The 22,086-nt window shown below is 39.2% G+C and overlaps 1 protein-coding gene across 6 annotated transcripts in view; it reads right to left on the bottom strand.

Moving 5' to 3' along the window:
- Window positions 1-22,086, bottom strand: part of DMD (dystrophin) — a 1,878,371-nt gene that overhangs the window by 114,093 nt on the left and 1,742,192 nt on the right. For all 6 annotated transcript variants that reach the window (XM_054566574.1, XM_054566573.1, XM_054566575.1 and 3 more), the window contains one exon: window positions 20,111-20,172. In XM_054566574.1, the coding sequence (XP_054422549.1) occupies window positions 20,111-20,172 (62 nt within the window). The remainder of the gene's footprint in view (window positions 1-20,110; window positions 20,173-22,086) is intronic.

Below are 22,086 nucleotides of genomic sequence, written 5' to 3'. Positions count from 1 at the left end.
GAGTGACCAGGAAAGTAACGAGACCTCTTGTGATTAAATGTCCAGTTCTTATCCAGAGAAGCCTTGGGAGTAGAGGAATCAGCTACGGCAATGCTTCTACCCACAAAGCATTTCGTTCCCATAGATACATGCAATTGCATTCTTGTCATACGATGCAGGGCATGAGACACTCTGAGGGTAGATTAGATGCTGTGATTTGGGGAGCTAACCACCATTTATAACACACGTTATCCCAAGCTGTAAGGAACTAATTTACAAGTCAACTTCTGGAACACAGCCCAAGGGTAAGTTCTAAAAGGCCTAAATCTTGTCTCAAGGCAGGAATGTGGTTCTTGCCTTTGAAGGCATTAACAGTTACTGGGCAACCAGGAATTATTATTATTATTTTTTACTTAATGTTATCATCTTTAACGTATTAGACTAAGTGTATGAAATGATTACTTTATAGAATACATTTATTAGTTCCATAGATCCACGCATGTCAATGAAGAAAGCATGACAACCAAAATCATTATGTCTGCATAGTGCTTTATACTCTGCAAATTCTTTAGGTAGCTTTCATTTATCTACACCTGCTCCTTGTAGGTATTCTTTGGGTTTTTTTTTAAGCCATAATTTTATCAAAGAAGAAAATGGTATCATGGCATCTTAGCACTAGATATCTCTCATTCTAAATCTCCCTTTTCCAAATGAAAGAAGAAAAAAAAAGAACTATAAAATTCTTAGTAACTTGTCCTGGGTTCCCTAGTCAGCTAGGACAAAAACAAGGGCTAGAAGCCAAGTCTTTCTCTTTTCTTCTTCTCTGCAGAGAAAAATGGATGCTTTAGTGGAATTAATAAAGTAGCCAAGGAACACTCTTAAAGAGGCAAATGCCCAAAATTTGCACATAAGCCAGAAGGAGCGTTTTCCTGCACATTCCCCCACCTGCTTTTATTTATTATTTTGTTTTATCTTATGGCGGTGCCCCTTCCTTCATAGAGCCAGAGAACCAAATACAAAGGCTCACTCTAAGGAGGACTTCAAAACTACTCTTTTGGCTTAAGGCTCACACCTGCTCCCAACTTGAACAAACACACCATGAATTTCTTGAACCTTGACAAGTATTTGACATCACATGAAATCTGGAAAACAAATTTTCCCAGAAGCAAACAAGGCCTAATTTCCTTGTTGGAAGAGTTTCTAGACCAGGGGTGTCCAACCTTTTGGTGTCTCTGGGCCACACATTAAATACACTGCGGCACATAATCACACACACACACAAAACCTCATAATGTTTTCAGTTAACTTACAATGTTGTGTTGGGCCGCATTCACAGCCATCCTGGGCTACATGTGGCGCGCGGGCCGCAGGTTGGACACACCTGTTAGACCCTGGGATCTTCTTAAGTTTTCAATATTGTTAACCACCCTGACATAAACTCATGACGACAATGAAGTAGTGTGTTATAGGGGGAAGTCAGGAAGAGGGGATGTGGACTTCTTTTGAAGAGGATCAGTGGGCCAAGCCCTGAATTAAGAAGACAGGTCCTCGACACTCCCTTAAATGCGTCAGCATATAAAATGGTTCATCCACTGTGCACTTCTGCCAATCACCTTAACTTCTCTATTTAACAATAATGATTTCTTGGTTTGTTTTGGAAGCCGTGAGAACCAGTCAGCATTTAAAGCTTTGAATGGTTGTCTAGTTTGACTTAAAGCCTACTAGCTGCTGATTTTAAACTTCTTACATTTATTCGTGGTTTTACATCTCATAACAGTACTAACGTAACCGTGGATAGCAAATTTGCACTCAGAGTCTGTCAGGTTGTTTCTGCTCAGAAAAAAGGGCCTTAGTTCAATTACATAAAAGGCAGTGGCATCAAAGAACGGAGCATTGTGCCCATTACGTTATGAATGTGTAAAAAAGAGCATATTTATACACACATCGGCTTCTATATGCATAAAATATCTACAGAAGGAAACAGAGGAACTATACTATTAATTGCCTCTGAGGATTGATATCAGGGCTGAAATGGAGGCTTACTTTTCATACTACTCTCTTATTTCATTTTTAAAAATCATGTGCACATATTACATTTTAAAAATGACTGAATATTAAATCTATCTATCTTCTTTTCCTCACTCCTGTGATTTCTGCCAAACTGTTTGTTTCATTCACCATCTTCCAGAAGAGTATGACTGTATAATGAAAAAAACAGATAGATAAAGAAGAAAAATTGCTGGGTTCTAAGGTATGAGCCTGCCGTAGAAGAATGATGATGACTATTATTTGGGGGTGCTTCCTGGAAGTTAGCAATAGATACACAAATTCTTGTATAGTACCCCCAACTTTGATATTGTCATTTCAGTCCATCTTATAGGCAAGGAAGCCAAAGGCCTAAGGATTACAACTCAAATCTGTTTGACACGAAAGCCACTCCTCCTAATCAGGATGCGCTGTCCCAGAGTGCCTGGGCAGACAAGCTTAACATCCCCGAACCTCAAGGTTCACTTTCGTCCGGTGCAAAGGGACCAATAATAACAGTACCTGTTCCAAGGGCTGATAGGAAGGCTACATGCGATGCTGTATCTTAAAAGCTCCTATAATTGCTCAGTAAAAATTAGAAACCTTACCTTGTCCCTATCATTTCATATATAAAGTGCAATAAAAATACAAGGAATCTTTTTTTATCATGTTGATTATTCCAATATATTTCTTTAGTTCTCCTTTCCAAATGGCTCCAGGATACTTCCTCTTCGCTGGTTAAATCCCAGCCAGGCTATGTGAACAAATTACCTATCTTCTTTGAGCCTCATCTGCACCATGGAGATAATATACTTCCTGGGCTTTTGATAAGATTATTGAGAAATATATGATTATGGTATGGGAGTTCTACCAGTATTTAGGTATATTCTACCTATATACAGTAGCATACATTTGACCTTCATATTATATAAGTTGGTATACATAGCTTTATAGCATTTATTAACTATTCCATGTTTGTCAACTATATTCTCCAAAGACAGTAAGGTCTTTTGTGAAGCTGACATATGCTTTTCTAGAATCCAGACAAAACAAATACAAAGATACCAGGTAATGATAGGCTCTGCATGTGCATGTGTTGTTAGTTTGAATTTAAACCTTCAGTCATGCCTATCCCTGGCTGGTGTGGCTCAGTGGACTGAGTGTTCACCTGTGAACCAAAAGGTCACCAGTTTGATTCCCAGTCAGGGCACGTGTCTGGGCTGCAGGCCAGGTCCCCAGTTGGGGGCATGTGAGAGGCAACTGATTGATGTATCACTCACACATTGATATTTCTCTCCTTTTTTCCCTCCCTTCCCCTCTCTCTAAAAATAAATAAATATTTTCCAAAAATTAGGGGAAAAAACACCTTTAATCATTCTAACTGGAGGCATTTAAATTTGCCTTGAAAAACAAAACGGGTATATGCTAGCATTAATAAACTATTACAATTCCATAGTATATCATCAGAATATTGTACAGGATTACACACCTGAAACCTATATAATTTTATTAACCAATGTTCCCCCCCCAAAAAAAATTCAACTAAAAAATAAGGAAATAACGTGGTTGTCACTTGGGTTCCAAAGACAGAAAGAACTTAGAATAATTTAGGCGTTCCCCCATTGGCCACAAGTAGACCTGGGTTGGTGCCCTTCCTTCCCACAGGCAAGGCCTTCTGTCATACCCTAAAGTCCACTGCATGTCGGAGTTCACGCCGGCGTGGGTGATGGACAGGAGTTATGTCTATGTTTCCGTGTATCCCGCTCCTCAGAGCAGGGCTTAGAATAGTTTTAAATACTCCATTTTTTTAAAAAAAGATTTTATTTTTAGAGAGGAGAAGGGAGGAAGAGGGAGAGGAAGAGAAACATCCATGTGTGGTTGCCTCTCACGCGCCCCCTGCTGGGGACCTGGCCCGCAACCCAGGCATGTGCCCTGACTGGGAATCGAACTGGCGACCCTTTGGTTTGCAGACCAGCACTAAATCCAGTGGGCCACACCAGCCAGGGCATGTACTCCATATTTATGGTGGGGAAAATCAATGACTGACACGGGACTATAAAACTACAGTGTCCATACCTGTGGTATGTATGAGTTTCCATCACTCAAGGGGCAGAAAGCAGCCTTCCTCTCTCCCATAAATGAACAGCTCTTTGTTAAGAGAAGCACTGTAGTTACGAGCTCTGTATATATTAAACATGTGAAGAAACTGCGTCGATGTAGGGAATAAGAAAATCTAACAATAATGGGTGGATAAATAGGTCCACTGAGGATAGATAAAGGGATTAGGCTTGTTTAGATTAGAGAAGACAAAGCGAAGGCATAATTCAAAAACTGTACTGATGCAATCAGGAGTCTCACCTCCAAGAATCCCTCAACACAATGCAAAGAGACTTGCAGTATTTCAGAAAAGTTTCGAAGAGTTTTGTTTGGTTAAAGTGGTTTTGCTTTGACACGACTCACAGAAGAGAAATGCTCAGTAGACATTCAAGTAAATGGTCATGATCACTGGTAATCAATGATATGCAAATAACGATGAGATGGTTTTATTTTCCCGATTGTAAAAGCAAAACTAAAAGTAATGCTCCATCCTCGCAAGGGCACGGTTAGATGGGCGATTTCATGTATTTAAAAGTATAAAGGGGTACAGCGTTTTGAGAGAATTTCAGGTAACATATACAAAGAAACTTACAAGATTAATGCCCTGAAACTCCGTAATTACACTATTATACAAATCAAATACAGAGAGGCTTTAATGCATAAAGATGCTCCTCACAGTCTAACTTAGAGCAGGAAAAAAAAGAAAAAGAAAAAAAAGAAAGCAAGTGTGGCAAAAATTGTTAGCTCCATACTCTTTAATTGCATCTTGGCCAGAAAACATAATTGAAGCCAAGAGGCTACAAAAGCCTTAATTGACAGTGTAGTGAAGAACCTTGAACAGAATATGATAATTGCAGGCACAAATGTTTTGAGAAGATAACGTGTTCTGCTAGCCATTCTGTTTCCAGATTGATAAGCTACAGCTACGTGAATTTTTACATGTCAGTTAGCGTAAAAATTAAAACTTACAAAAACTTATAAAGTTGAGTTTCTGTCTACATTTGTTTGCTAAGAAGAGCAAAGATTTTTCCGTAACATTGACAGTTGCCAAGGACAGCTGTCTTGTCACCTTGAGACCATGAATATTTGGTAGAGGAAATTTTACCCATTAAAACATTTGTGGTAGAAAACTGTTCACTTAAAATTATAAACTCTATTTATCATAGGATAAATTTAACTTATCGACCTTCTGATTTTTTTCTTTTTTTCCCTTTTTAAATGTATTGATTTGAGAGAGAGAGAGAGAGAGAGAGAGAGAGAGAGAGAGAGAGAGGAAGTAGGGAGAGACGGGAGAGGGAGGGAGGGAAGGAAGAAGGAGGGGGAGAGAGAGAGCTTTATTGTTTGACGCCCTCCATGCATTTACGGGTTGACTCTTCCATGTGCCCTGACCATGCTTTGAACACACAACCCTGGCATATGGGGACGATGCTCCACCTAACTGGACTACCCAGCCAGGGCTCAACCTTCTGATTTTTGACTGCCTATTTCTGACCACACAGGCTTTATTATGTAATATCTCTAATACAGAAGTAGCTTGTTGAACAGAAGACATCGCTTTCCTTGGCTTTATTTCAGAAGTCTATTTAAAATAAGTTTCCAGTATCCTAAAGATTTATTTTCATAAATTCAACCCAAATTTGAGTTTACTTTGTCGCGAACTAATTTTTGAAAAAATGGGAAATTATTTTTCGAAAGTGGTACTCTACGAAAATGCAACTTGGAAAAAATACCACCACTGAAGAACTGTTAAGAATGAGCAAAACTAATGACGTTTAATGAAGAAAGTGGGATACAGCATTTTAAACATAATATTATCTCACACAACAACATAAAAAAGCATAGAAAAAAAAGATTGGAAGCCAATTCTTCAAAATGTAGGTGGTGGTTATTTCTGGATGCTGAGATTTGAGGTGATTTTTCTTTTCTTTTCACACTTAACTACTTCCAAAATTTCTGAAAAGAACAGATGTTTTACTGTTCAAGAAAAATAAAATGATAAAAAATGTATACCTCCAATAAGTCTTATTTTTCTTAATATTTTAGTCTGTTGTCCTAAAGTTTAATATTTACAGTGCTTGGCGCACTCTTAAATGTTTATTGAGTCAAAGAACCAAAGAATAAATGAAACTGTCAGCACAGCCAACTGCTTCTTAAAATTTTACTTTTAATTCATTTTTTTAACTTTTGATTGAGTTTATTGGGTTGACATTGTTAATAAAATTATACAGGTTTCAGGGGTACAATTGTACGTCATCTGTACATTGCATTATGTGTTCACCACCCACAGTCAAGTCCCCTTCCATCACCACTTTTCCCCTCTTTACGCCCTTCTACCTCCTCTCACCCCCCTTTCCCTCTGGTAATCACCATACTGTTATCTGACTAGGAGGTTCTGTTTGTTTGTGCTTAGCCCCTTCTCCTCCTTCACCCAGTCCCCAACCCCCTCCCCGCCCCTGCACCACTCTCAGTCTGCTCTCTATGAGTCTGTTCCTATTTTGTTTGTTAGTTCAGTTTGTTCATGAGATTCCACATATGAGTGAAATCGTATGGTATTTGTCTTTCTCTGACTGGCTTCTTTCACTTAGCATAATGTTCCCCAGGCCCACCCATGCTGTTACAGGGGAAGATTTCCTTCTTTTTACAGTTGAGTAGAATCCCATTGTGTAAATGTACCAGAGCTTTTTTATCTACTCATCTACTGATGGGCACTTGGGCTGTTTCCAAATCTTGGCTATTATAAATGACACTGCTATGAACATAGGGGTGCATATATTTTTTCATGTTAGTGTTCCGGGTTTCTTCAGATAAATTCCCAGAACTGGAATCACTGAGTCATAAGGCAGTTCTGTTTTTAATTTTTTGAGGAATCTCCATACTGTTTTTCACAGTGGCTGTACCAGTCTGCATTCCCACCAACAGTGCATGAGGGTTCCTTTTTCTCCATGTCCTCACCAGCATTTGTTGTTTGTTGATTTATTGATGATGACCATTCTGACGGGTGTGAGATGATATCTCATTGTGGTTTTAATTTGCATTTCTCTGATTAGTGATGTTGAGCATCTTTTCATATATCTATTGACCATCTGTATGTCCTCCTTAGAGAAGTGTCTATTCAGGTCCTTTGCCCATTTTTTAATGTTTGTTTTTTGGTTTTGGGTTGTATAAGTTCTTTGTAAGTTTTGAATATTAACCCCTTATCAGATGTATTGGCAAATATGTTCTCCCATTCTGCTGGGTTGTCTTTTTATTTTGTTGACGATTTCCTTTGCTGTGCAAAATGTTTTTAGTTTGATATAGTCCCATTTGTTTATTTTTTCTTTTCTTTCCCTTGCCCAAGTTGAGGTATCAGAAAAAAACGTTGCTACGAGATGTCACAGATTTTACTATGTTCTCTTCTAGGATTTTAAAATAGATTTTATTTATTTATTTTTAGAAAGGAAGGGAGGGAGAAAAAGAGGGAGCAAAACATCAATGTGTGATTGCCTTTCACGTGCCCCCTGTTGGGGGTCTGGCCCTCAACCAAGGCATGTGCCCTGACTGGGCATTGATCCAGCGACCCTTTGGTTCATAGGCTGGCACCCAATCCACTAAGCCACACCAGCCAGGGCTCTTCTAGGATTTTTATGGTTTTGAGTCTAACATTTAAGTCTTTAATCCATTTGTTCTAGATGTATGAAATATGCCATTGGTATCTCGATAGGAACTGTCCTGAATCTATACATTGATTTGGGTAGTATGGAAGTTTTAATAGTGTTAATTCTTCCTATCCATGAACATGGTATGTGCTTCTACTTCCTTGTATCTTCTTCTTTCTTCAGTGTACTCAACATTCTCTGAGTACATCCTTGATTAAATTTATTCCTAAGTATTTTTTTTTGAAGTAATTGTGAATGGGATCGTTTTCTTAGTTCCCCTTTCTGATAGTTCATTATTAGTGTATAAAAATGCAAGTGATTTCTGGATATTTTGTATTCTGCTACTTTACTGAATTAATTTATCAGTTCTGGTAGTTTTTTGGTGGAATCTTTAGGGTTCTCTACAGTATCATCTCATTTGCAAATAATGACAGCTTTGCTTCTACGTTTCCAATTTGGATTCCTTCTTCTTGTCTGATTGCTATGGCTAGGACTTCCAGTACTATGTTGAATAACAGTAGTGAAAGCAGACATCCCTGTCTTATTCCCAAGCTTAAGGGAAATGCTTGTTTTTTTTTTTTTTTTTGCCCATTGAGTATGATGGTGGCTGTGGCTTTATCATATATGGCCTTTATTATGTTGAGGCACATGCCCTCTGTTACCACTTTGCTGAGAGTTTTTATCATAAATGGGCAGCACATCAAATTGTGTTCAGTGTTTCCTTCCCTTGTTGTTTAAATTCCAGATCCATATTGACTTTTTCTTTCGAGGGCCTTACATTCTTGAGCATCAATTGGTAATTTCTTTTAGGACAACAGTAATTCCAGAATAGGAGGTCACCTGGTTTCTCTAATATCAAATTGCAAAAAAAGAAAGAAAATCTATTAACTTAATTGATATTCCCTAGTTTTATTATTATGAGGCTTTATCTTCTACATTCTGTGTTTTCTGTCTCTCCAGAGAGTTCCATCTTGCCAGTTTAATAATCTGCCTTAGGAAAATATCACCTGTATCTTTCCATCTTCTTGAGTGGTATTTGTCTTCTTCCCCAGCAAAGTCACAATCTCTTGCTCTACTGTGTTTTGTTCAATGAACACTTATTTATTCAGAGGCTACTACACACCAGGCACTGGCAACAAAGATATGAAAGACAGTTTTTGTTTTAAAGCAAACACTTGAGAGACTTGAGAATAAACAACGATAAACAATACAAGTAGTATAATCAAATGAATGGGCTCTTCAGTGTTTGAAATTCCACGCAAATAACTTTTATTGCTACCTCTTCTTTTCTTGTCTTTAGGATAGATTCTTTTGAACCAAGTGTGCCCTTCTAGTGCCATATCTGTCACCTCAGACTCAGTAAGTGCAATGAAAGCTTTTAAGGCTTTGTGTTTCTCAACCCTGCCTATTGGCAATAGATGGCTAGCTGCATCCCCATCCATGAGGTCTCCCTGTACTTCAGCAATTTGCTTGTTGGTTTTCAGATCCATTCTCTGACCGTTTCCCCTGTTCTGCTCTTTATTATGGAGAATGGCATTTCTTATGCTCCCTTACCAATTGGCTTCCAGGTAAGTTTGGCCAATGGGAGTCACTGGCAGAAGACCAAAGGGCAGGAGAAAAGGAAAGGCCGGGCTACTTCTCCCTTTTTCTCTCTGCCTTCAGGAAAAGCTCTGCCAATAGCTTTGTCTCCTTTCGGGCTCCAGACGTCTCCCATCAGCCCCTCCCCCAGTGGTCCCAAGTGGCCACTGATTCTAGTTCCACCTGATGGCCCTGGCCTCTGGGGCTCTGGTGATACCTCTCTTGCCACTGTCCCTCCAGCCCTGAGTATGGCAGAGGCTCCTTGTTGTCTGTTTGGCTTCTTAGCTCCTCTATTCATCATTGGGTAATCAATTTTTGGCATCGAATTCCTTCTTTTTGAAATAACTAAAGTGGTTTCTATTTTCAGACTGGACCTTGATTGATAGATCGCCCACGTAAAAAAATCTTAGCATCAAAACCTTCAGCATGTCATATAAAACTTTGCATGGTCTCATCTTTACCACCTCTGTGGCTGTTCCCTTGCCCTCTACAGTGCCGCCGCCATTTGTTATGGGTCTATTATGTATCAGACATTCTTCTGAGCACGTCACATTATTTTACAGGCTTTCTCCTTTCTTTTTAACTTATGAATCATTGGGCATGTGTCTCTCCCAGTTTGTTTTTATGACACATATTTGATTTTGTACTCAGCTTAAACTCTTAAGATCTTAAAGACATAGGTAGGGAAAGAGCTGCCAAGTTACACACATACATGCATTAATAAAGTCCTTTGCATTTATGGTTAAAGGTTATAATTATATTATTGTCTATTACAAAAGGTATATTACTTTAGAATTGGGAGAAGGTAGAGAGCACAGTACGAAGTTTGTTATTCTACTTTGCATTTCAAATTAAAGTAAGTGTCTATGGGCCTGAAGTTAGGGTAAATTGTGGTCAGGTAAACCTTGGTACTTCAGTAAAGAAGTAAACTACTCTAGAAAAATTAAGTGGCTCTTCAGACTTCACAACCTACCTCACTATTTTAACTATTGGTATCTGAAATCAGGAACCCCATAGTCTTTTTTAAATTTTATTTATTTTTTAGAGAGAGGGAAAGGGAGACAGAAAAGAGATGGAGAAGAACATCAATATGGGAGAGAAACATCTATTGGTTACCTCTCGCACGCCCCCCAAGTGGGGACCTGGCCCACAGCCCAGGCGTGTACCCTGACTGGGAATCAAACCGGTGACCTTTCAGTTCACAGGCCAGCGCTCAATCCACTGAGCCGCACCAGCCAGGGTCCAATAAGTTTTGGATAAAAAGGACACGATATTTGACAATAACACTAATAATAATGGATAGTGCATCATCGTAATCATCATTAATAGCAATTATAACTCCTTGAACAGTTACTATGTCAGACATTTTACATATATTATCTCAAATCCCCACAATACTTCCCAAGGAAAGTAGTATCATAGGTACTAAATAAATCGGTAAATTGGAGTTCAAAATTGTTAGTGCTTTTGTCTTTGGCTACAGAGAATGGGTGGTAGAGCCAGAATTCAAGTTCATGTTTTGCCAGTCTCAAAGTCAATAAACTATTGTATTTTGCTACTACAGCACATTACCTTCTCCCCTAAACTCATAAAGTGACAATAGTCAAGTCACAGTAAAATCAACCAGTTCCTCCACTGAATTCATCACATCATGTGAAGGGTATATATACAACATTTTATATTCTAGATAAAAAACAAACTTGTGTTTGAAAAATATCACATTTCTATACATTATATAAATTATACGGGTGGGGGAGGCATTCAGTTAGGCAGGAGGGGCCCCTCCACTTCACACCCAGCCCTTTCCTATACTGGAATGAGATTTCATTTTGACCTCCAAAATAATGGCTAAGAAGGGCTGAGAAATGAGCAAGAAGATAGATCCTTCCTTTGCCCGGGCTTGTCACGATTGGCACAATATAAAGTTCCATAAATAACATTTTTAAGGTGTTCCTGTTTGGTGTCAATTAATTATCTTCTCCTCACCCAAGGTCACTTGATTTGAGTTGACATTTACATTTTCAAAAATTAAGTGTTCTAGAACAGTGCTATTGAAAGCCTGCTCCTTCGCAGGGATAGAAACTGGGAGCGTGTTAAGGAGCTTCTATAGCCATTTGACATTGCCGTGACATCTGAATGCATGATCAATGGGTTCATTTCACAGAACAGGGTACAGACCAGATCGAGCCCTGCTGAAGTTGTGCACTGAGTCAAATGTGGTAGGAGGGCTTAGTAGTCAGTTTCAGGAGGACTACCTAAAAGTCTGTCACATGCTGTCTGTTAGAACAAAAACCTTACACAGAAGCTCGCTGTGAAGCTGGCAGCCTCCTTAATAAACGAGAAAGAATATAAAACTAGTAACTTTCCCACCAAAATTAATGCTTGACTAAAAATACGTGTGCAAGTGTATGTGTATACACACACACACACACACACACACACACACACACTCATGTGTAACATATGCCCCAGTTACGTAAGCAATTTATGAGAGGGCCCAAGGAGTTCCCTGGACGGATGCATGGGATCGAGAATACCTTGTGAAATGGCAAATTCTGAAACATTCTCAAAGACTATCCCCGATACGGAAATAAGCTAATGATTCATCCACTGTGTCATAAGAGAGACTTTCAGAATATTTTTAGGTCATTTTTATTGCTACCATAGAGGATGCGAACTTTAAAAACTCACTATCTATTTTATGTGAGTGTTCTGACTATTCTGACTCTCTTTCCAGCAAAATTGCAGCTCCCGAGAGGCATACAGAGGTAATCAGACTTGTGTGCTTAAAAAGGAAATACGGGGAATGTCTGAGAAAGAGCAGACGCGTTTTTAGACGCCTTTACTTCGCGTGCAAAAATCGTCTTCTGCAGACCCACCTACATAAAATTGTACACATCCAGCACTTTTTTTCACAGCTGCAGGCGTAACCTTAATGCTTCTCTTATTTAGATCAAGTAAACTACAATTAGGCAGCTCTTCTAAATTGTACACCAGTCTAAGCCTGAGACAGAATACTTCTGAGTTTCCTTGTGAAATAAGCTTCGGGAGATGCAATTCAGAAATATCTATTTATTTATGCTCTTCAATTAGAGGCTTTAAATCATGTTATTTGAACAAGAAAAAAAAATATTATAAAAGAATGTTCCAGTAAAATGCCATACATTTTGATGTGAAGATTACATTTCTATTTCACAAATGGGGAAAATCAATTGATCCTAACTCCAGCTAATAGAGCAGATTATTTCTCTTTTTTTCTTTTCTAAGCAGGATAGAAGCGAAGGAGGAACATTTATAACAGCCTTAATGTCTAATGTCTTTTATTTTGCAAATCTGAGTAAATCTCCTACGCTAACTTTGTCAGCTAGGGAATAAAGAACGTCATTTGAGATTCCATAGCTTAATTACGCTGATAAAGCAGTTTTATAAATCACACTACGAGTAATGGATATTCCTTTGAGAACAGTGAACTAGCAGCCATTAAATGTGTGCTCTGGATGTGGTCCCTTATCTTCTACCCGTATGTCAGTATGAATAAGTCAGAGTAAGTCTTGAGCCTCAGCCTGCTCAAGTCCAAATACAAAGAAAAAAAATAGTTGCCCCACCCACTGATATGGTAGCATTATTTTCCAAATCGAAACCAAGAAGTCTACTCAAATGGATCACAGGACAGAGATCTGAAACTGAAATTGATAGAAAATTCAGGTCATATACCAGCTATATACCTAATTTATAGCTGTGTTAAGGATGAAATACGGTTATTTCTGCAAACTCTTGGCACGCTGTAAACGGCTATACAGATGAAAGTGCAATTATCATAAATGTGAAGATCGTAGTATTCGTATCTTCCAGGCTGGTGGTGACGAAGTAAAACTGGGGAGTTGGGCATAGCATTCATAAACCCAAGCCCTAATCTAGCCAGAAGTTAAACTGACACCAGATAGTTAGACATAGAAGATCACCACCCAACCTGCTAAATCAGAAATTGAAGACCAAGAGAAAGTAAAGGACTAGCTCAAGGTCACACCCAAGCTGGCATCTGAATTTAAATATTTTTTCCAGTGCAAGGCGTTACGTTGGTGAAAAATGGAAAGGCAAGGGTTTTAATACTCAGCAATACTTAAGGAACTTTAACAAGAGACAAGGAAAGGAATGTGCTAAATATTGAGTAGCTTAGTTGAGAACAGTTTAGTTTACAAAATATGCTGAGAAAAGCAATAGGACCAGCTACCAAGATGCAAAAGGAATTCATCGTCATTCAGAATCCCGCAGTTGCTAATCATAGAGCATCCTCAGGAGGGAATACTTAATGGAACGTAGAGAGAGCCTATCAAAACAGGGGGAGAATAAGCTCTCTTACTCTCCTTCCTCTTGGCAAACTGAGGACAGAGATACAGGATTTCCACAGCGGTGTTTCTAACTCTGCCTTGACAGGTGCCATTATTTATTAATGATATTCATGCATCTTGAAGCTCTTGGCTTCTCGACTTCCACTGGGATTTAACTAGTCCTGCTGAAGAATCGCACCAGCCTCAGACCTACCAGACCTTAAAAGGAAACCCCCATTCTAACATCCCAAAGCTCCTCTCAGGCGACAGACGTGAGATTCAGCGTCCTGTGTTGATGGACTGCCTTCGGATCACAAGGGTTTTGAGGGCCACTTCTCCTGAGAAGTCCTAAAACAGTCATACGTCTAGTTTTGAAAATTTAGTGCTTGCCTGTCATTTGGATGGACATCATGAACGGTGAGGTCCAAAACTTGGACAACAGATAAGAGGGGCTAAACCCAGAGCGGCAGGAGAACCAATACCCTTAGAGGAAGATACCTGATTGTTCAAGGGGCTTCAAAGAAGGAAACGGAAATTGGATTAAGGAATCTCAGAGCATACAGCGCGTCTAGGTTCTAGGAAAGGATTTGCAATAAAGTCAGTTAACCTTCAGAGGCTTAATGATTCTCTCGTCGCATTATCCTATTTTTACCCAAGTGTCTCCTTTGCAAACTGCTATTCCTGGGCTGTACCGCTGGTATCGCTAATGTAAACACCTCCTACTGGAGTTCAAAACGGCATGGTGGAGGGCACCGCATAAAGATTTTTATCATCTTTATAATGAATATACCCTCAATAAGAGACTCAGAAATACTTTAAGTATTTTTACGCAGCATGTATTTTATGTGTAGGGGGAGGGGGCTTTTTAAAAAATGTTGACAACATTTCAGGGATAAACTTCAGAATCTAGACATGAATTGTGAGAGAATTACAGGCTTTTAATTATATAATAACACTTCATCTAAATCAATACTGTGTAAGTATTTAAAAACAAATTCCAGTGCACGTTACTAACATATACTGATTTTGTAAATACCTTTGTGGAGGCTTTCTGTTTTAAATCACCAGGATAACCTATTGGAGCAACAGTCTTTCCATTCCATTTGGAAAGGTGCTAAAAGAAACCTGAAATTCACGTCATGAATTGAGTATGTTATGACTGTTCAAAGAAATGATGAAGAATAGGCCTTCTCAACCGAAGGTGGATGGCCCAGGGGGCTTATGGGAAATATCTCCAGAGCTTTCCTACCTGATAACAGCTTGTCTCACTCAGCCTATAGACTCTATAAGACTCGGATGGGCCGCAGAGTCCCCTCCCTGTTGTTTGTTTTTCCCAGAATGCGCATTTTTAAAAATAGAAATGATTAAACTTGTAGAAATCCATTCGTCTGCAGAGTCAGCCAAAGGTAATTCTTGAAAAATTATGATCACAGCAAGTTGTGGAAGCAACCTGCCCCACCTGAGCCCAAAGAAAGAGAAAAACCAAAATTTTGAAAACGCTTTTGTCCAATATCCTTATTTTAAAGATAAGGACACTGAGGCCCATATAAAAATAGATATGGGAAATGTTTTTTTATACATCATTCACCCCATTATGGTAGGGGCAGTCAGAGAAAAAATGTTGAAAGAGAACTGTTTTCGAGTTATTCTTATTGATTTCTTTCCTGTGAAAACAAGACAATGCTTCTGCCAAACGGTTAATGTTGTGTAAAAAAAGTTTCTGGAGAACTTCCAATGTTCAACTTCTTAATGACTGTCAGGTTGTCACTGTAAACATTTAAATTATTTCTTTACTACGCTTTGCTGTGTGTTTGTGTGGGAGCCTGACAATTTTTCCCCTCATAACTTGGAATTTTTCAAATGGAGACACATCCTAAAAGTAAGGGAAAAATAAGTATTTTTTAACATTTGATAAGAGCTCATATTAAAAAAAACCCATTTTAGATCGGTTGCTAATAATCTTAAATGAATTTTTACATTTTTTTTTTAAATTCAAAAAGGTTAACCATGTCTTCTTTAGCACTAAAAATTTTTAAGTCTTTTTTGTGAATGGGCATTTTTTTAAAAGATGTTATTTATTTATTTATTTTTAGACAGAGGGGAAGGGAGGTAGAAAGAGAGGGAAAGAAACATCAATGTGTGGTTGCCTCTCATGCACGCCCTACTGGGGACCTGGCCCGCAACCCAGGCATGTGCCCTGACTGGGAATCGAACCGGCGACCCTTTGGTTTGCAGGCTGGCACTCAATCCACTGAGCCACACCAGCCAGGGCTGAATAGACGTATTTAGAGAGTAACAATGCATGAGGTCTCCTTGTGTTTAAATTTACCCGAGAAAGTCTATGGGAATCAGGGTATTTAAACATAAATTCTGTGTACGTGTGTGTGTGTGCGCGCGTGTGTGTAGCTATGGTAGCTTTTCTGTCATAGGTACTCATTGGTTAATAAATAACTGAAGAATGGGACAGGGAGTTCTGATGATGAAGCTTTTTGCTAACTATGTAATTGTAAATAGTATAAATTCATTGCAGAAAACTGGGGAAAGGAGGAGGAAAAAGGAAATCAGCTGGAATGCTTTTAACTAAAGATCTCCCACGTTAACATTTCAAGTAATATTGCAGCCTTCCATCAGTTAATGCTCAAGTGCTACTTTTTTTTCAGTCCGTACAAAATGTCCTTAGTTTATCCTACTACGCTGCTGAGACCACGGGTGGCAGAAACACTTGAGCAAGGCAGGTAACAGGGCATACTGAACAGACTGGTTGGGGATTTTGGCAAATTAGACTATGGAAAGCTCCTCAGGAGTGGGCATATTTAGGAATGTGTAACATTTCATGCGTATCATGAACCATTCCAGCTCCCGCAGTAGAGCTATGTCTGAGGTAAGAGGCTATGGTGGAGAGAGGCCATGTCTTGTTCTTTTGAACATGTCACCACAGACAGGTTCAGGCCCCTGTAGCAGAGGGACCTACTATGTGCGGCAGTTACCACACGAGACAGCACCGGTTTTGTTTCCATGATATCTTTCATGAATTCAGTGCAACTGAAGGCTTCCAACCATGTCATCCAGCTCAAAACAGCAACGTAGACCTAAATGGATACCTCTTGAGAAAAAAAAAATATATAAGCTAATATATAAAATTAAAAAAGAAATGAAAGAGTTCTTATGCTTGTAATTCCGCTTTGAGACAGTGTAATTTGGGGGTGAGAAGGGCAGTGATGGCACTTAATCCTGTAGGTTATCCTGGGGATGCAGACACATGACACACCACATCAATCACCCCATGTACGCCCGGCAACAGCGAGAGGGCGGGCGCCCCCTGTCTACGAGCCACCATACTATTGCTAGAAATATGATGGTTTGCTCCAGAAATACCATTCAAGTAACCGTCTATCCATAGGTAAAACTGTCAATTTGTACATATTTGTAGTAGATGCACAGCAACCTACATGGACATGATTTACTAAGTTAACAAACTCAATGAGATGAGTGAAAATAACAGAAGACCCAGGGCAAATCCCAGGGTGGCCCCTTACAGCTTTGTAGTCCTGATAAATGCTTTCTCTGCACCCGACTTCACTTCCCTATAAAATATGCCAGTGGATACCATGCACCACGTGTCCTGGCTGCTGACATGTCATGCGTGCAGCACACACAGTAGGCACTCAATGTATGTACATGTTATATGCAGAGTCGCCACTGGATAAAAGTAACATTTGATTGTAACAAAAATACTGGATTATTAGTTCTGAAAGCTGAAAAAGAGATTTGACACCTAATTTGTTTCCAAAACGTTTGTTGTTAGGATAGCAAAAAGCAGAATTTCAAAGGGGGTTGGAATGGACCGTATATTTATGATGGCTGCATTTTATTATATGTAAATTATCTCAATAAAGTTGATTTCATCCAAGAAGGAGTTTGTAATAAATGAGCTCTAGATTCTCCTGCGTAATTCCATTATGCTCCAAAGTCAGGTGATTGGCCCAAGACTACAAATCATGCTGGGTTACCAGTCAGCTTTGCGTTTACCATCACATTTGACCTACTGAGAACACTTTAGAAATATAATAAAAGTGTATTTAATGCTTATTGATGGTGGAAAGACCTATTCACTGACAGTTTACAATCAGCTTTTAATTAACCGTATTTGTGATTTCTCATTACAGAGTAATTAAAAGTAAGCTGGTAGAGAATACAATGCAATGAAATTTGAAATACGGCTATGGTAGATTACTTTTAGGTGAAAAAAAGAAAGGTGATTATAAAACAGAATGATCAAACTTTTGTAAAAAGGTATGTATGGAAAGAAATTTTTTTAAGATACCTACTAGATTATTAAACATTAGTTAAATCTAAGAGGTGGGTTATAAATGATTTGTCTTCTTTTTCATTTGTTAGCCTGTGTATATTTTTAAACAAAAAAACAATGAAACAGTATTGACTCTACAATAACAATTTTAAAATAAAAGTAAATTAAAAGATTACAACTAGAGATCACTGTGATTAGTGTGGAAATTACAAGTGGGCTGAGTCTGCGTAAACCAGAGGTTATAATCAGGAGGCCCACAGATAAGATTAAATTAGCTCTTTATTGACAGATTTCTAATTTCCCTGGAAAAATCCGAAGTCCCGAGCGCACTGGGCTGGGACTACCAGTTCCCAAGCACAGCCATGGCCCACTTCAAATGAACTCTTCCCTTTCTCATTTGCCAAGATAGAAGCATTCAAGTTTTCCACCTGTGGTCTAAACAATGCAGCATTATAAGCCAGAAACAATCTGTAGGGACTGAAAACGTAGCACTTAAAATGTAGCTGATCCCAATTTTCTTTCAATTTTAAAAGGGGTGTGTGTGTACATACAAGCATGCATATATACCCACTTACTGCTAGATGGAAACGACAAAACATGACTTGAAATGTAACATGTCTGGCTAGAGTTATGTGACTTTCCTTTTTCATGCTTTTTATTTGCATTTTTCAGATTTTCTAGAAGGAACTTACATCATTTTAGATAAAGTTTAAGAAAACTATACTTTTGGTTAGCAGTTCCTATTCCATTCCCTAATGTCTCTGGAGCTGCAATTCATTAACTGATAGGAACCTATGAGAGAAAGATAGTAATAGCTACAGACAGACAGACACATACACATAAACGGCCCACATACATTTACGTATACAGAATTTATGTTTAAGCATCCTGATTCCCATGGGCTTTGTCGTGTAACTTGAAACCCAAAGAGTTCACCTTGTGCATTTTTATCTGTAAATGCATCTGCTCACCAAAAAAAAGCAGACTTAAAAATTTTTAGTAGTAGAAAAGACATGACTATTTATCTTTTATTTAAAAAACCAACTAGCCCTGGCTGGTGTGGCTCAGTGGATTGAGAGCCGGCCTGGGAACTGAAAAGTTGCTGGTTCGATTCCCAGTCAGGGCACATGCCTGGGTCGCAGGCCAGGTCCCCAGTAGGGGGAACGCAAGAGACAACCACACATTGGTGTTTCTCTTCCTCTTTTTATCCCTCCATTCCCCTCTTGCTAAAATTAAATACATAAAATCTAAAAAAAAGTATTTAAAGAAAACACACAACTAGTTGTGATGTAACAGAATTCATTTCAGAGTACTCCTGATGGAACTTAAATGGTATAGAGTGGACTTTCGACAATCGTGAAAAAGATTGAAGTTTTCTCCTTATTTGGAGGCTGTGCATCTGTTAAAAAAAATCCAATTTATGAGAGAAAAAAGAACTGTCACACCCTGGCCAGGAAGCTCAGCTGGTTGGAGCATTGTCCCTGATATGCCAATGCTGCAGGTTCAATCCCTGGTCAGGGCACATACAAGAATCAACCAAGGAATGCATAAGTAAGTGGAACAACACATCAATGTTTCTCTCTCTCTTCCCCACCTCCTCAAACCAATAAATAAAAAAAAAATTTTTTTTTAAAAGAACTGTCAGGCTCTCACACAAACACAGAACAAGCCATAGGAGAGAAGTCATTTAACTGTTCACACGGATGGCCTGACAGGCTTAGGAATTATAAGCACTGGAAAGACTGCAGAAAATTCCTTTACACAACATTTGTGGTTTGGCAAAACGATGTCTTGGTTTTGCAAGGAAGAAATCAATAAGAGCAATTCGAAACAGTTTTCTCTCTTGGTGGGGGGAAAATTGCCATAAATCACAAGTATTTTTTTCCATTCTTTTAGGCTGCAAAGAAAACTACAAAGACCTTTTGGGCCTGCTCGGGTACACTGAATTTTTCAGGAATCAATGAAATTCTAAAAATTATTTTTAAGGAACCTCTGAAAAAAAGAAAGCTGATAATCAATTTGGGATAGAAAGGAGTCGTTTTCACCCTTTAAACAATCGAGTGATATATTAAGACAACAAAGGACTTGCATACTACTACCTACTTTATGCTAAAAGTCATCTGTCATTTAACCAGGAAGAAACATAACCACATCCTTACCTAAAGATTGGTAGAGCTCTGTCATTTTGGGATGGTCCCAGCAAGTTGTTTGGGTCTCATGGCTAAAACATAAAATACAAAGAGAGATGTTAGAATGTACAATGGATAGTAGAGAAAAGGCGGGGGGCAGGGGGAAGTCCTGGTTTTCTTTTGAATCATTCTGCATCATCTGTACTTCAAAGGACTTTCATGTTGTGTAGGATGTTTCTCTTACACGCAGGGAAGCCCCTACCTTTGCCTTCAAAGGTAAAAGCAACATGACCATTATTTGGTAACCAGAGTTTGTTTCTTTGGTGCACCAAATCAGTTGCCCTTCTGTTATAATAAAATGACCTTGTTATGTAATCGATAATTGAAAATCAGGATTCTTCGCCTGCCCAATGGGGAGCATTCAAAAAGGACACTGGCGAGTGTTACTCACCTCTGTCAAAGAGAGATACTGAACGTTAGTTTAATAAATAAACTGCCTCACTTCTCATTTGCTTTAACTGCCCTTGACGTTTTTCTATTACTCTTTCTTCTCCATATCCAGATCTCCCATCCGTGATAGCTGTATTTCATTTCAGCTTACGGTACATCCACTGCCCGACTAATATATCACACCTTCCCTCTTCCCATTACTTTTAGAATGTGTTTTTAAATCAGTACGCTATACACCACTACACCTCTCCTATATTTACTTGGGCCTGAATGGAGCATTCACAGCTCTCCTCCATTTCTTGAAGTTTAGCTAAGTCTGGTTGCTGGCTATCAGCTCCTGCCACCAAAAAAAAAAGAAAAAGAAAAAAGAACAAAACACCCTTGTTCCTCCTTCAATTACATGAACAAACCCGAGAGAGATAACTACATATACGTTTCCTTACTTTGGCCCATCTACATAAATCACCATAGCATCATATTTCCAGTTTTCAGGGATTACATGACTGGCTTTGATACAGTAAAATGCAGCCTTGAAGGATATTTCGGAACTCATACTCAGAGCCTATTCATAATCTTTGGGGGAAGGGTGGGGATGGAGAGAAGAGAAATAGCTGAAATGTGGACACTTCGAGGGGAGCAGAAAGTACAGGGGCCTCGCACAGAAAGAGGAGTTCGGGGAGGCAACAATTGTCAAATGACCTCAGCATGGGTTTTAAATCTCAGCGTTGGCTTCTGGCTCTGTGCCCTACTAGCTGTGAAATTTGGGGCAAGCCTGCTCACCTGGGTCAGTCGATATAAATGAGTGACTGGCACCTTCTAATGTTCAATACATGGTCGTTTTTGTTATTGCGTGGCCCCCAAATTAGTGCTCACTAAAAGCAAACCTTTTATCAGTGGATTGTAAATATAGGTAAGTCAGCCAAGCCTAAGATCCTACATAGAGAGCAAAACCAACACTCAATGTGATTCACCTCTGTTTTGAAAAAAATAAACAAAAAGGAGAAACGTTTCTTGTGGTTTGACAAATAAAATAGAGTCGTGTCACAGAAACGTGTGGCAATTCCCCAAATTGCACAACTTGAAAGACCATCCCTCTGAGAGCTCCCATTCAGTGACTGAGCAGTGAAGGCTACGGAAGGAAATTTACAAGATAATGTTCACTTGGGAAGGGCTGTTCCAGTCTTTTCCAAACATGTTCGTTTCTGTTTTACTTTTCCGCAGAGACAATCTGCATTTGAGGAGTGTGACAGGGGCTTCTCAGTGGAGGGAACATACCAGAATGACATCCAAGCGTTGAAGAGCGGAAGTAGCAGTCCACGCTTTAAGGGGTTTTAGGAAAGTCCAGGACCAAGCTGGTTTATGGTCTGGACAAGGGGTTGGCGGGACTGGTACTTTACATGCGCAGCACAAGGAGGCTGCAGCTTGCAGCTTCATGGGAAAAGTGTTGCTTGTTCTTGGATGTTTTTTAGCTCGGAAAGTGACTGTGTACCAGTTCCGCACACAAGTGCCCAGCGAGGAAAGGTTATCTGCTACTGAGACCACCCTGCATTTACGCC

This window comes from Pteronotus mesoamericanus, unplaced genomic scaffold (assembly GCF_021234165.1).
Source record: "Pteronotus mesoamericanus isolate MK-2021 breed Mesoamerican mustached bat unplaced genomic scaffold, CSHL_Meso_final contig_173, whole genome shotgun sequence".
NCBI lineage: Eukaryota > Metazoa > Chordata > Mammalia > Chiroptera > Mormoopidae > Pteronotus > Pteronotus mesoamericanus.
The sequence above is the reverse complement of the archived record's forward strand: the minus strand, read 5'-3'. Positions and strand labels throughout refer to the sequence as shown.